This window comes from Notechis scutatus, chromosome 1 (assembly GCF_049901735.1).
Source record: "Notechis scutatus isolate UNSWTSFEM ecotype Mainland chromosome 1, rNotScu1.2, whole genome shotgun sequence".
Classification (NCBI taxonomy): domain Eukaryota; kingdom Metazoa; phylum Chordata; class Lepidosauria; order Squamata; family Elapidae; genus Notechis; species Notechis scutatus.
Window position 1 is genome coordinate 238,220,380 of NC_142009.1, and position 13,353 is coordinate 238,233,732.

General features: G+C 37.8%; 1 protein-coding gene across 1 annotated transcript in view; it reads left to right on the forward strand.

Moving 5' to 3' along the window:
• Positions 1-12,869, forward strand: part of MUC5AC (mucin 5AC, oligomeric mucus/gel-forming) — a 94,119-nt gene extending 81,250 nt beyond the window's left edge. The window contains exons 42-49 of the mRNA XM_087950839.1: positions 34-138; positions 1,095-1,135; positions 6,488-6,601; positions 6,741-6,839; positions 8,022-8,147; positions 9,851-9,902; positions 10,620-10,731; positions 11,523-12,869. Of these exons, the coding sequence (XP_087806965.1) occupies positions 34-138; positions 1,095-1,135; positions 6,488-6,601; positions 6,741-6,839; positions 8,022-8,147; positions 9,851-9,902; positions 10,620-10,731; positions 11,523-11,790 (917 nt within the window). The 3' untranslated portion in view covers positions 11,791-12,869. The remainder of the gene's footprint in view (positions 1-33; positions 139-1,094; positions 1,136-6,487; positions 6,602-6,740; positions 6,840-8,021; positions 8,148-9,850; positions 9,903-10,619; positions 10,732-11,522) is intronic.
• The last annotated feature ends 484 nt before the right edge of the window (positions 12,870-13,353 follow it).

Sequence of the window (13,353 nt, forward strand, 5' to 3'; positions counted from 1 at the left end):
TGCTCTTCCTCCTTTTTATTTTTCATTCCGTAGTGTGCAACACTTCCCACTGTCCCGGGTCTAGTGAAACCTGTCCACTGGGATATGAATTAAAGAAGGAAAACTTGCCAGGAGGCTGCTGCATTAACACCACTTGTGGTAAGAATTGAGCCATTTTTAAAAGCAATTGCTGTATTGCTTTAATATTCTCCCCTACCCCATATTCCACTGCCTGCAAAAACACAGAAAGTATATTCATCCTTTCCCATGGAAAGCCATTTCAGAGGAGATCTCTTTTTGTGGTGTAAACTGGTTTTCCTGGTGTAAACTGATATTTGATCTACACTGGCTCTGAGATTGAGCATCCTTAATTCCTTATATGTGTCATTTCTGCTACTAGCCTGTTAGCAACATACAGTTTTAAAGGGACTGATTTTTTTCTTCCACCTTTAAATCATGGGAGGACTGTCCCAAATAAATTGACTGACCTTGCTGAAAGATGATTCTAGCAAAGCTATTGAATGTTTCTGTCAAACATGCTATTTGTACAAAATACATATGGATGAAAGTAGTCTATTTCCAATCTGTACAAATATGTTCTACCCCATCTCTGCTTAAAAAAAAAACATTTTATCAACATTAACATTTGCAATTCAATGCATTATCATTTATGTCATAGAAAAAGCTATTCTAAATGAAGCATTCATTTTCACTGTCATTGGATCCTACTGCACATTGTTATGTATCAGAAAATGTAAATAAATGTAAATCCAACAGTGGGTCTGAAACAGATCTTGCAAAATTGCTTAAGCTGTACTTGCTCGAAATATTCAGTACTGCAGCCCAGCATATATGGAGCTCACCCAGAAAAACTTTTATTTGAGAGATGCAGTGGATAAGATCAAATGCTTTAGAATTCCCATAGATTAAATTACTCAACTTTCCTACTCTGTACTGTGTGCTAAATAAACATTTTTTGTTACCACACACACTCTTAAAAGGAAATCTTTAAAGAGCAAATTGTATCATTTTATGTCATTTTTCTTTCTGAGTTAATTTGATCTGTTGAGAACAAATGCTAAGATTAATTATAATATTATCTTTGTGTCCCACAGTGAAAGTACCAGGTTGTGTTGTCAATGGAACGTTCTACAGTGTAAGTAATTTTCATTAAAATGAAGAATAGCACCACTTAAACAACAAATTCAAGTCCAATGTTAAAAGTGTTTTTCCTATAGGAGACCATTTTTGTTTTTCCAGTTTGCTAAAGATTTTCAGGGATGACAATGGTAAAATTCTTCCTTTTTGAAAATATAAAAGCGTGCTATTATTTGCATTTTTTCTCAACCTTATTATTTATTTCATGTTTCTATCCTGTTCAACAAATGTAGTTCCCTTGCAGGAATACCATGGAATTAAAAACATTATGCAATCCATGGTTAACCATAAACCACAACATACACCAGTATGAAATCATTCATCAGTATTAAGAGTGAGAACAAAAGCAATTATAACACAGCACTCAAAATAACAGGAAGACCACAATAAAAATAAAAGCCAAATAGTTGGGAACTTTTAATAATAATAATAATAATAATAATAATAATAATAATAATAATAATAATAATAATAATAAGTTCTTTATTTTTATTTATTTTATTTGGTTTGTCAATTGCTTACAAGATAATAGGTATAAGTAAAAACATAGTTATGAATATATGGATATATATAAGAAAAATAAAAGAAACAATAGGACAGGGACAGTAGGCACCTTGGTGCGCTTATGCACGCCCCCTACAGACCTCTTAGAAAAGGGGTGAGGTCCATAGTAGACAGTCTAAGGTTAAAGTTATTGGGGTTTGGGGAAGAAACCACAGAGTCAAATAGAGTATTCCAAACATTGACCACTCTATTGCTGGAGTCGTATTTCCTGCAATCAAGTTTGGTGCGATTAACCTTGAGTTTGTATCTATTGTTTGCTCTTGTATTGTTTGGTTGAAGCTGAAGTATTCATTGACTGGTAGGACATTGCAATGTATGATTTTATATACTATATTTAGATTGGACTGAAGGCGGTTTTCTAGGTCTAGAATTTCAAGTCTGGTGACATAAGGTATTCTGCAACGAGTAGAGGAGTGGAGAACTCTTCTTGTGAAATATTTCTGGACTTTCTCAACTGTGTTAATATCAGATACGTAATGTGGTTCTAGACTGATGAGTTGAGTATTGGTCTAGCAAATGTTTTGTATGCTCTAGTCAATAGTGTAATATTACCAGAGAAAAAGCTACGTAAGATTAGGTTAACAACTCTTAACGCCTTTTTGGCTGCTGTGGGCTTTAGCACTTAGATCATTAGAGATGAGTACTCCAAGATCCTTGACAGAGTTTGGATCATCAACAAGGTCTTGACTATTCAGCCTGTATTTTATTTTCTGATTTTTTTTTTGCCAATATGTAAGACAGAGCATTTATATGTTGAGATTTGAAGTTGCCATTTGTTTGACCATTCTGATACATAGTTGAGGTCTTTTTGAAGGACAGCAGTATTGTCTGTGGTGTTGAATAGCTTTACATCATCAGCGAAGAGAACGCAGTTGCTCTTAATATGATCACAGATGCCATTTATGTAGAGTATGAAGAGAATTGGTCCTAGAACACTGCCTTGGGGGACACCACTGTTGACAGAATTTGATAGGACGCTCCCAATTTTGACCATTTGTTGTCTGTTTGACAGGAATGCTTCTATCCAGTTATGCAGGGGTCCAGAGATACCATAAGATTTTAGTTTTAGGAGTAGTTTGTCGTGTACCACTGAATCAAATGCTTTACAGAAGTTTATGTAGATTGCGTCTATTGCTTTGCCCTGATTGAGTTGTGTAGTCCATATGTTTTTGCAGTGTAAGAGTTGCAGATTGCAGGATAGTTTTTTTCTGAAACCTAATTGTTTATTAGAGAGTAGGTTGTTTGTCTCTAAGTGAAAAATAATGGATTGGTTAATAATTGATTCCATGACTTTACAGGTGATGCAGCATAAGGAGATTGGTCTGTAATTTTCAACTAGGCTGGGGTCTCCCTTTTTGAAGATGGGGATGACCGTGGCTTGTGACCATAGTTTTGGCAAGGAGCTGGTCCTGAAAGATTTTTCAAAGATTATGCTTAGAGGTTCAGCTATGGCAGTGGATAGCTTTTTTGAGAAGTAGGCACATATTCCATCCGGTCCAATAGATAGAGATGGTTTTAGATTGCCTAGTGCTTTTTCAACATTGTCTACTGTAAAATCAATATGTATTAGATCATTGTAGTTGTCTGTGGTTCGGCTAGGAAATACTGGGCATGATCCATTGCTGTTTACAAATACTGAGCCAAAGAATGTGTTAAAGAGGTTGGCTTTAATAGTATCGTCATTGCAGTCTTTACCATTAGGTCCTTTCAGGTGTGGGATGGACCTTGAGCCTTTTAGTTTGTTGTTTACAAAATTGTAGAAAGCACGGGTGGAATTGGTGCGTAGAAGGTTTTCCTCTTGTTTAATGTGATAATTGGTGCATTCAGTCTTAATCTGGTGGCATAAATTTTTGTATTGGCTTTGAAGTTGGCAACGTGACCAGATTTGTTTTTCGACCAAAGTAATCTCTTTTTGGATTGAAGCTTCCTTATTGTTATGGGTAATCTGTTTTTACTGGTTTTTGGAGTTATTATTGGTACATATAATTTGATGACTCTTTGACTTCAAGTAAAAATATGTTGTAATGGTCTTCAACAGTATTGCATCCAGTGAATAGAAATTGCCAATCAAGGGATGAGAGATCATTGTCTATACGATCATAGTTGCCTTTTTTGAAGTTATAATTGGGGATCGCATCATTGTGTTGATTTTTGTGTGGATGTATGTTGAGACAAAAGTCAATCATGCTGTGGTCACTGTTGGAAAAGAGTTCTTTAATTTGTATTCCGTAAATTGAATTCAAACTATTGCAGAATATGAAATCGAGGCAGTTGTTAAGTCTAGTATTGTTGGTTACTAGTTGTTCCAGTCCCAGGTTTGTTACAGCATTGTAGAAGGTTGCATGTATGGGTTCAGTTTTACATTCATTTAGGGTCCAGTTAATGTGAGGTAGATTGAAGTCACCAAGAAAGATAAAAGTGTGGGGGCAGGATGTTGCCCATGTTAGTAGTGAATTTAGTTTGTTTACATGTTCGATGTCATAATCAGGGGCTCTGTAACATAGTAAGAATTGAAATGTGATATTTAAGGACAGTTCACAGACGATGGTCTCAGGAAGAGCAAGCTCTTGGGTAACTTGGATGTTTTTTAGATGTAAGGACTTTTTATAGAATATAGCAATACCACCTCCTCTACGGATTTCACAATCTGATCGGTAAACATGATAGTCTCTTACTGTGGTAATGGAGTCAGGGAGAGATGTGTTGAGCCATATTTCACAGACAGATATGATGTCAAATTTAGCCATATCTAGTAAGAGGGGAAATTCAGGTATTTTATTCACAAGGCTTCTTGCATTAAGTAGCTTGCATTTAAGGCCAGTTGTAGTTGGAATTGAGGTAGTTAGGGGCGTGCGTGCCTAGTTTTGAGTGATGGTGGGTTGGATGAGGTAGGGTTGGATGTGGAGTTGTGGGTTGTGTGACTTACTTTTGATACAATCAGTGTGGTAGTCAATGTAGAGATCCTTCTCTCCATTGTCCAGACGTCTTCTGAGTTCCTTGCAGAGTTCAAGGAGCAGATTCTTTGCAGTATGGATAAGTCTGGTCTTGAGCAAAGTTTTTTGTGGTTGGGGTTGGTTTTTGCAATGGTGTTTATTGTATGAATGAATATTCGTTTGCTGGACTCATTTTTGCAAACAACTCTACAAAATTTTGGGGCCACCAAGCCATCATTGCATTTGGACTCAGGACCATCTCTGGTTATTTCAATGATATCTTCAGGAGAGATGATTGTTGTATTTCAGTTACTTATGATATTATGAACTTTGGTGATGTCATCTGATTCGTTGGTGTCTTCAAGACCAAATAAGATGGCATTTGGATGTTTTTGATCATGTTCCATGATGTCTCTGATGAGTAAGGGGATATCATTTGTGGAATTATTTGATAGTAATTATTTGTGGTTGTGGTTTGGTGGTTATTTTTGGTTGTAGTTGTGATTGTAGTTGAGGTAGTAGTTGTGGTAGTGGTTGTTGGGTTGGGATTTGATTTTGAGCTGATAGGTAGTTGCTTATCAGTGCTGTATTTTTTTTCCAAGAGAAATTAGGCTTTCTTGTGTAATTGTTTCAAAAAGTGTTGCTAAGCATTTTTCTATTGAGTGCATGAGTGATTCTATACTATCAACTCTGTCAGGCAGGGTACTTGGTTTGTTTAGCTTAGGAAAACATGATGGACATAGACAAAGGAATGTATCTGATGCTTTTAGGAGATCAGCTACGTCTTTGTTTAAGTTTGAGCAGGCAAGGTGGGCTTGACTGTCACATAGGTAGCATTTGATGTTATTTTCGTTTTCGTTGATGGTTTTAAGACATTTGAAGCATGTACAGAAGTCTGGTAGATCATTGGTAGAGATATTATTTTGTTGTTGTTGTTTGGTAGTGGAGGATTTGGAGTTTCTGGAGTTTCTGGCTGGCATGGTCAATGACAATAGTACACTAAACAATTAGATTAGCTAATTAATGTGATAGGTAGACAGTTACTTAATGAATGTTGGTAATTAAAGCCACATTTTTTGGTTTTTGTTTTGTTTTTGTTTTAAAGAGGAAGTGTTGCTGTTTGATAGATTTGAATGGAGAAGATTTGAATGAGCTCACCAATCATCTACTTTGGAGTTTGGAAAGGATGAGATTTGGGTGGGGGTTTAGTGGAGGTTGTCCAATCAGCTGAGTGGGTATTTAAATTCAGGCTGACTAATCCACTGGGTGATTTAAATGAAGCTGGGTGTAAAACTATCAATTCTCTGTGAGTCTCCTTTGTTCTCACCAATTAGTGGCTGTTTAGAATTATTTTTGGTGATTTGATTTAAATGGGGACTGTAGACATCATTCCAGTTCTTCCATTCAGAATTCACAATCAATCTCAGTTTCAAAAGTCAGTTTTCCTGAATAAAAACCTTCTTCACACCTCTTCTTCTCGTCTAGTCCCCCTTTTTTTCCTCCTTTTATCACTCTTTTCTCAAACTGCCATTTAACTTCCAGAGTTAGAGGGTAAAAACATAAATTAAGCCACTGCCGCTTAATCTCCACACTCACCCCTTCCACTCTGGAGTCTTCGCTTTTTAAGTTGTTTCTGACTCGGTTCCACAGTAAATCTTCGAGCTGTTTACCTGCTCCTTCCTCCTACTGAAAAATGCACCGCTGATCTTCACCTGGCATCTTAAAGATAAAAACACAAGTATCAAGCATAGCTCTTTCTGAAGAACAGATCACAAGTAGATCGATTGTAGTAGTTCCAGGAATGAAATTAGGTTAGAATTATTTATGACTGTTTCACTTTTCTCCTTCTTCAGCCTGGGGCAGTCATACCAGCAGGATTATGCGAATCATGCATATGCTCTGAAAAAGAAGATCCAGAAAACAATGTGGAATGTGTGTTTCAAAAATGTGACCAAAGATGCCCGCTGGTAAGCCACATTGTTCTTTTAAAAAAAACAAGAAAATTTCATGGCTTTCAAACTCTCTGAATCAACCCATCTACTCACTACTTATTTTAAAAAAAAGTTCTACGATTTTATGATTTTTTCCCATTTTTCTGAACTACAGGGTCACAAATATCAGGAAGTATCTGGACAATGCTGTGGCCGATGTGTTCAGTTTGCTTGTGTTCTGACACTGGATTCCTACCCTGCCCAAGTGCTCAAGGTAACTTGCAATTTTGCTAACTCCACTGTTCATCAAATTCACATTTAATCCACTCCTGTATCTAATGCTGATCCAATATTATAATCCTTTTTTATGGCAGTTGCTAAGCAAACACCAGGGTCATTAAGTGAACTACTTGTTTGCTATGCACCATTTTTTGCCAAAAACTAGAAATAAATTCCAGCTTTTGGCAAAACCATCATAAAATGCAGTAACATGAGTGCAGGACGCTGCAAAATGGCCATGCATGTAGACCAGGGATCCCCAACCTTTTCGACGCCGCGGCCCGGTTCCGACATCAGCTGGGCGCCATGCCCGGTATCCAGCGTCAACTGGGCGCCGCCATCTTTTATGACGAAAAGGCGCTTCGGTGACGTCACGAAGCGCTGTTTCGTCATAAAAAGATGGCGCGCCAGCGCTCTGGTGAGCTTTTCGGGCAGAAATGGCTTTCTACCCGGAAAAGCTCATCGAGCGCTGGCGCCGCCATCTTTTATGCGAAACAGCGCTTCCGGTGAGCTTTCTACCGGAAAAGCTCACCAGAAGCGCTTTTTACCAAAAAGATGGCGGCGCCCAGCAACCAGCGGCCCGGTAAGGGTTGTTCTGCGGCCGGTACCGGTCCGCGGACCGGCGGTTGGGGACCCCTGATGTAGACCACTTGCCAAACACCTGAAATGTAATCATATAATTGCAGGGGAGGCCCAGCTGTTGTAACTTTGAATGCCGATCATTAGTAGCTTTTGAGGGTCCATTGTAACTTTGAATGGTCGCTAAGTGCCCAGTCGTAAATTGAAAACTACCCATACTGAGTTCCTGACAGGGTACACCCCTTTTTCAGGATTCCCCTGGATGGGTAGCCATAACTCAACCCCAGGCCAAGCTTCCACTGTTGGTGGGCACGCCAAGCCAACAGTTATCATCAAACTATATATGTGCCAATGTAACAAATTGCATTCATCGTACCTTGAGCAATGCTAGGATCCAGCCAATTGCTGTATTTCTCAACTATCCAAATTTTTCACTTCTATCTTTTCACATTTTGAGGAACTGAACTGCATGCCACCCTCCACCCCATTCCCAGTTCTGTTCTCTGAGAAATTAAGGAATTTATGATCATGAACTATTTTTATATTATCTTCTAAAATAAATAAATAAATACATAACTACAATTGTGTCTGTTTTCAGCCAGGAGAAACTTGGTACCCACCAGGAAACAATTGTACTGCATATGAATGTAATCTTTTTGAGAACCAATATGTTCCTGTCTCTATCAAGAGAACCTGCCCTCCGTTGGATCCAAATTGCCAGCCGGTAAGTTTCACTGATCCAACAGTCTTTGTTTTATCGTATTTGGTTCTATGCACTGAAAATGGATTTTATCAAAAGATTAATTTGGAATTAATTGGGTTTATTATGGAAGGTTTACAACTGAACTGTATCAGTTGAATTTAAGCAAAAGCTTCAGCCATAATCTGACATTCTGTTGCTAAAATATGCTGTGATATAAGCAGCTCTATAAAACTGTAAACTAATTGGCTGCCATTGTCAGTAGTACCCATCTTTAGTGCACCAAAGGAGACAATATATTCAAAGCAAAGTGAATACTGAGATAGAGAATTAGTAAGAATGTTTCTGTTGTTGTTTCATATATAATATTTATAGAAGAAGTAGATGCATCAAGATATATAATATCCTTTTAGGATTCTCAACCAAATATTGTTCTTTAGCTAAACTAAACCAGTTAGCCATGCCTGACCACACTTGTAAGTGGATCATAAGCTTTCTAACAGACAGGAAACAGCAGGTGAACCTAGGTAGAATCACATCAGATACCTATACAATTAGCACAGGGGGATCCCAGGGCTGTGTGCTTTCTCCACTTCTCTTCTCTCTCTGTACCAATGACTGCATCTCAAAGGATCCCTCTGTTAAAGTACTGAAGTTTGAAGATGATACAACAGTGATTGGTCTCATTCGAGACAATGACGAATCTGCATACAGACAGGAGGTTGAACAACTTGCCTTGTGATGCAGTCTTGAACTGAACACACTTAAAACTGTAGAAATGATAGTAGATTTTAGGAGGAGCCCTCCTACACTACCAGCACTCACAATACTAGATAACACAGTAGCAACTTGCTCCTTCAAGTTTCTAGGTTCTATAATACCTCAAGACTTAAAATGGACACCTAACATCAAATATGTCATCAAAAACCCACAACAAAGAATGTTCTTCCTGCGCCAGCTTAGAAAGCTCAGGCTGACCCAGGAGCTGCTGATACAGTTCTACAGAGGAATTATTGAGCCTGTCATCTGCACCTCTATAACTGTCTGGTTTGGCACTGCAACCAATCAAGACAAATACAGGCTTCAACGGATAGTTGGAACTGCAGAAAAAACAATTGCTACCAACCTGCTTTCCATTATATACTGCATGAGCCAGAAAGAGGGTTGTGAAAATATCTATAGACTCCTCGCATCCTGGACATAAACTGTTTCAACTTTTTCCTTCAGAACTATGCTATTGGCCGCTACATGTCAGAACAGCTAGACACAAGGACAGTTTTTTCTCCCATGCCATCACCCTGCTAAACAACTAATTCCCACTACACTTTCAAACTATCATAATACTTTCAAACTACCTAGAAAGGCAGAATTACCATCTTCCCTATTACCTATCATCTGTTTTTATCTTCCCTATTACCTATCTCCTTATGACTATAGCTTTGTTATGATTTATATTGTTTATTTAGTGTCCTGGTATGATTTATGTTGATTGCTTGTTTAGTATCCATGACTATCACTAAGTGTTGTATCTAATGTTTTGATTATGATAATGATCTATCACTATTGTGGTGTGTACACTGAGAACTAATGCACCTGAGATAAATTCCCTGGTCTAATCACACTTGGCCAATAAAGAATTCTAATGTTAATCCTACATGATATCCCTATGGGGGGAAATGGTGGTTTTAACATCATAAATTAAAGTCTGAAACATTTTATTTTTATAGGAGGATGTGCAATTCACTGATGATGGATGTTGCAAGTGGTGCAAACCTCAACGTAAGTTATGCAAGTTATATTAGCATAAGTCAAAACATTCAAATTTTTTATCAGTGATAAAGGCATCTTTTGTGTTGCTATAGATGCTATTATACACCTTTCAGATGGCACTGGACGTCAATTCTATTCAAGCCCACTTATTATAGTTGGTGGGCAAAGTGGCTAGGATTTGTAGCCACACAATTCTGTACAGAAGCAAATTGACATGGTTATCATCGCTTGTCACATACATGCACACATTATACAGATAACCTTTGACTTACAACAGTTAATTTAGTGACTGTTCAAAGTTAAAACAACACTAAAAAGATGACATGACAATTTTTTCACATTTATTACCATTACAGCATCACATGGTCAAAATTCAAACACTTAGCAACTGGCTCATATTTATGATGGTTGAGGTCCTGTGATCACCTTTTGTGACCGTCTGACAAGCCATGTCAATAGGGAAACCAGATTCCCTTAACACCTCTATTGCTAACAACAACTGCAGTGATTCACTGAATAACTATGGCAAGAAAGATTGTAAACTGGGGCAAAATTCACGTGACAATTGTCTTGCTTAGCAACAGAAATTTTAGGCTCAATTGTGGTCGTAAGTTGAGGACTACCTTGTACACGTACGCTTTATTTTTATTTTATTTTTTGTTTGCTTTATGCTTGTAATCAGAGACTCAATTTCTTTTATTGTTTCTCTTTTCTTCCACTCTCAAGCGGTGAAACTCTGTGGAACAGCAAATACCACCAAAACAATAAAATACAATGGCTGTGAATCTTCACCAATTGAAGTAACATACTGTAAAGGCCAATGTGACAGTTTTTCAATGTAAGTAACCTTGAATTTTATTGCATCTTTGCTAACTTATTGTGAAATGACTGTTTAGCAAATCTTCACATGCCACGAGATATGAATGCAAAGAAATTATCTAAGAAGAAATTATCTCTTAGGATATCTGCAAAGCAGTCCAGATGACATTTTAATTTCATCTTTCAGCATTTGAAATGGAGGTTCACCTAAGACTCAATTCCTCAATTGCTGGTGCATTGCCCAGCATCTTAAATTATTCCAAATGAAGATGAAATTCTACTTAAGGTAGATTTAGATGGATCAGGGTGCAGGCCTAGCTCCCATTCCTTTAGGAAAAAATTGGCAAATGATCAACAAAGGAGAGATGTGGTGTCTGGCAGAGGTCAAAAGAAAGGTAGCAGCAAGCAAGTGAGTGAGAGGAGAGAGTGGCAACAATGAACAAGGAGGAGGGAAGAAAAACGCTATGGTGGCCCATCAACATTAATAATCTGAAGGACCCCAAAACTGATTGCATTGATAGAGGTACTGTAGGTCAGGAGTCTCCAACCTTGGCAACTTTAAGACTTGTGGACTTCAACTCCCAGAATTCATCAGCCAGCTATGCTGTGTGAGGAATTCTGGGAGCTGAAGTCCACAAGTCATAGAGTTGCCAAAGTTAGAGACCCCTGCAGTTGGTTATGACTCTCCAAAGCAATGCGAATGACATTGAAAAGACAAAAATCTGATGAAACCAAATAATGGTCGGTGAAGGGTAGTGGACTCCATCTTGCAGCAGCTCATCTCAATCTCAACTTGCTTTCACCATTCAGGTATTCCTATAAAGCAAACACAATGAATCATACATGCCACTGTTGTCAAGAGCAAAAAACTACAAAGAAGCAAGTGACCCTGATTTGCGCCAACGGGTCCACTTTGGAGTATTCTTACCTCCATGTTGACAAGTGCGACTGTATCAAGAGTGAATGCAACCATTTGCCCACTTCCACACCAGTTCCGCAAGAAGAGTTCACCTTCCTATCACAGGAACAGCAGCAGCAACTAGAACAGCAGCAGCAGAAGAAGAAACAGCAAGAATAAAAGCTGCAGCAGGGATGAAAGGGACTCTCGGGACCAGTCTTAAACATTTTCAAAAAGTGGCCCAGAATTGAATAAAAGTTAAAATGTAATAAAATGTACACGTTATGCTCAAGCAACATTCAACCAAATATTTCCTCTGTCTACTCTTTAAGAAAAGATTTTCTCTTCTGCATGCCAAGCTTGTTGAAATGTCCTGACCTTTTCTTGGGTATAGGCTCAACTGAGACTATATGACTGAGTTGGGGGAGGGGGGAAATCTTGGAAGTGGAGGGGAAGAGGGCTTGGTGTCAATAATTGGAATCAGGGGACGGGGTGAAGAAATAAAAAGGATGTATTGGTTTGGTTTGGGAATCTTCTCTTGAGAAGCAACAATTCCTGACAGATAGTACCATTTTAATTAAGACTGGTGGAGTTTTTAGCATTAGCTGACAGAAGCCAGGCAAGATCTGGAAACTGAGTAGGATTCATCTCTGTTGCATGTGACAAGAACATTGGTTGATATTTGCTAAAATGGCAAGTGCAGCTCTCAGTTCCCTGTCATAATTTTTCTTACTGTGTTTCCAAATTCCTTTTTCTACAAACTTCATTTTTTTCTACTCTTTCCAAATATGAGAATAATGATGTAAGATTTTTTTGAAGATTTAGTACTATTTCAACAAGGGAGGGGCGGGTGGAACATGAAGTATGGCTGCTGCTGCTGCTGCTGCAGAAGACTGTTTACATGATACCATCAGCATAGTAGTTGTATGAGGATCTGGATTACTTTTATAATTGTTTACAGAATGGACTAATATAAATATATGCACACCAAAAGGTCATTGGAGAATGTTTGTAAACCAAATAATATATAACAATACTATAACTTAGAATTTCTGTTCTGAGTTAGTGGATTGTTTTCAAACATCTAATTACTATTTATTTGTTTCCAGAAAATAGATTTTCAGGGATATTTTCTTTTGAATAAGGGCTTTACTGTCTGTCAACTAATGCCTGGTTGAGGGAAAATTTCATCTTTTATACTTGTTATTTGTTTCTCAACAACAGCTAAATGATTAATAAAATTACAGTATTTTGCAGGGGATATGCTTCTTGTTGTCAACTGCACCATACCAAATCAGTATCTCATTTCACTTCATTAGTATTATACTTTAAATAGCCAAAGAGCATGGTTGTTCACATAACAATGTTACTCCTATAGTCCCATTAATAATTCTATTTTGCATTGCTTAATACAAAAATTACCATCATCCCCCAACTTCTGTGCTGCCTCATTGGATTGGTGGGAAGAGGGTAGAGTGGGTTGTTCCTGAGAGATATAAGCGAAGAACACGACTATATTCCAGAGTACGGGTAATCCTCAATTTACAGTCATAATTGAGCCAGATTACAGCTATAATTCATTACAGTTATATTAAATGGGTAACCATGTGACTGTTTGCAGGATTCATTCAGTGAACACCCTATATTCATTAAGCAAATCTATTCGATTCATTTGGCATTTTTTGCTGAAAACTGGAAATAAATGCCCAAAAAACAACAAAAACCCATCCAAAATTGTGATCA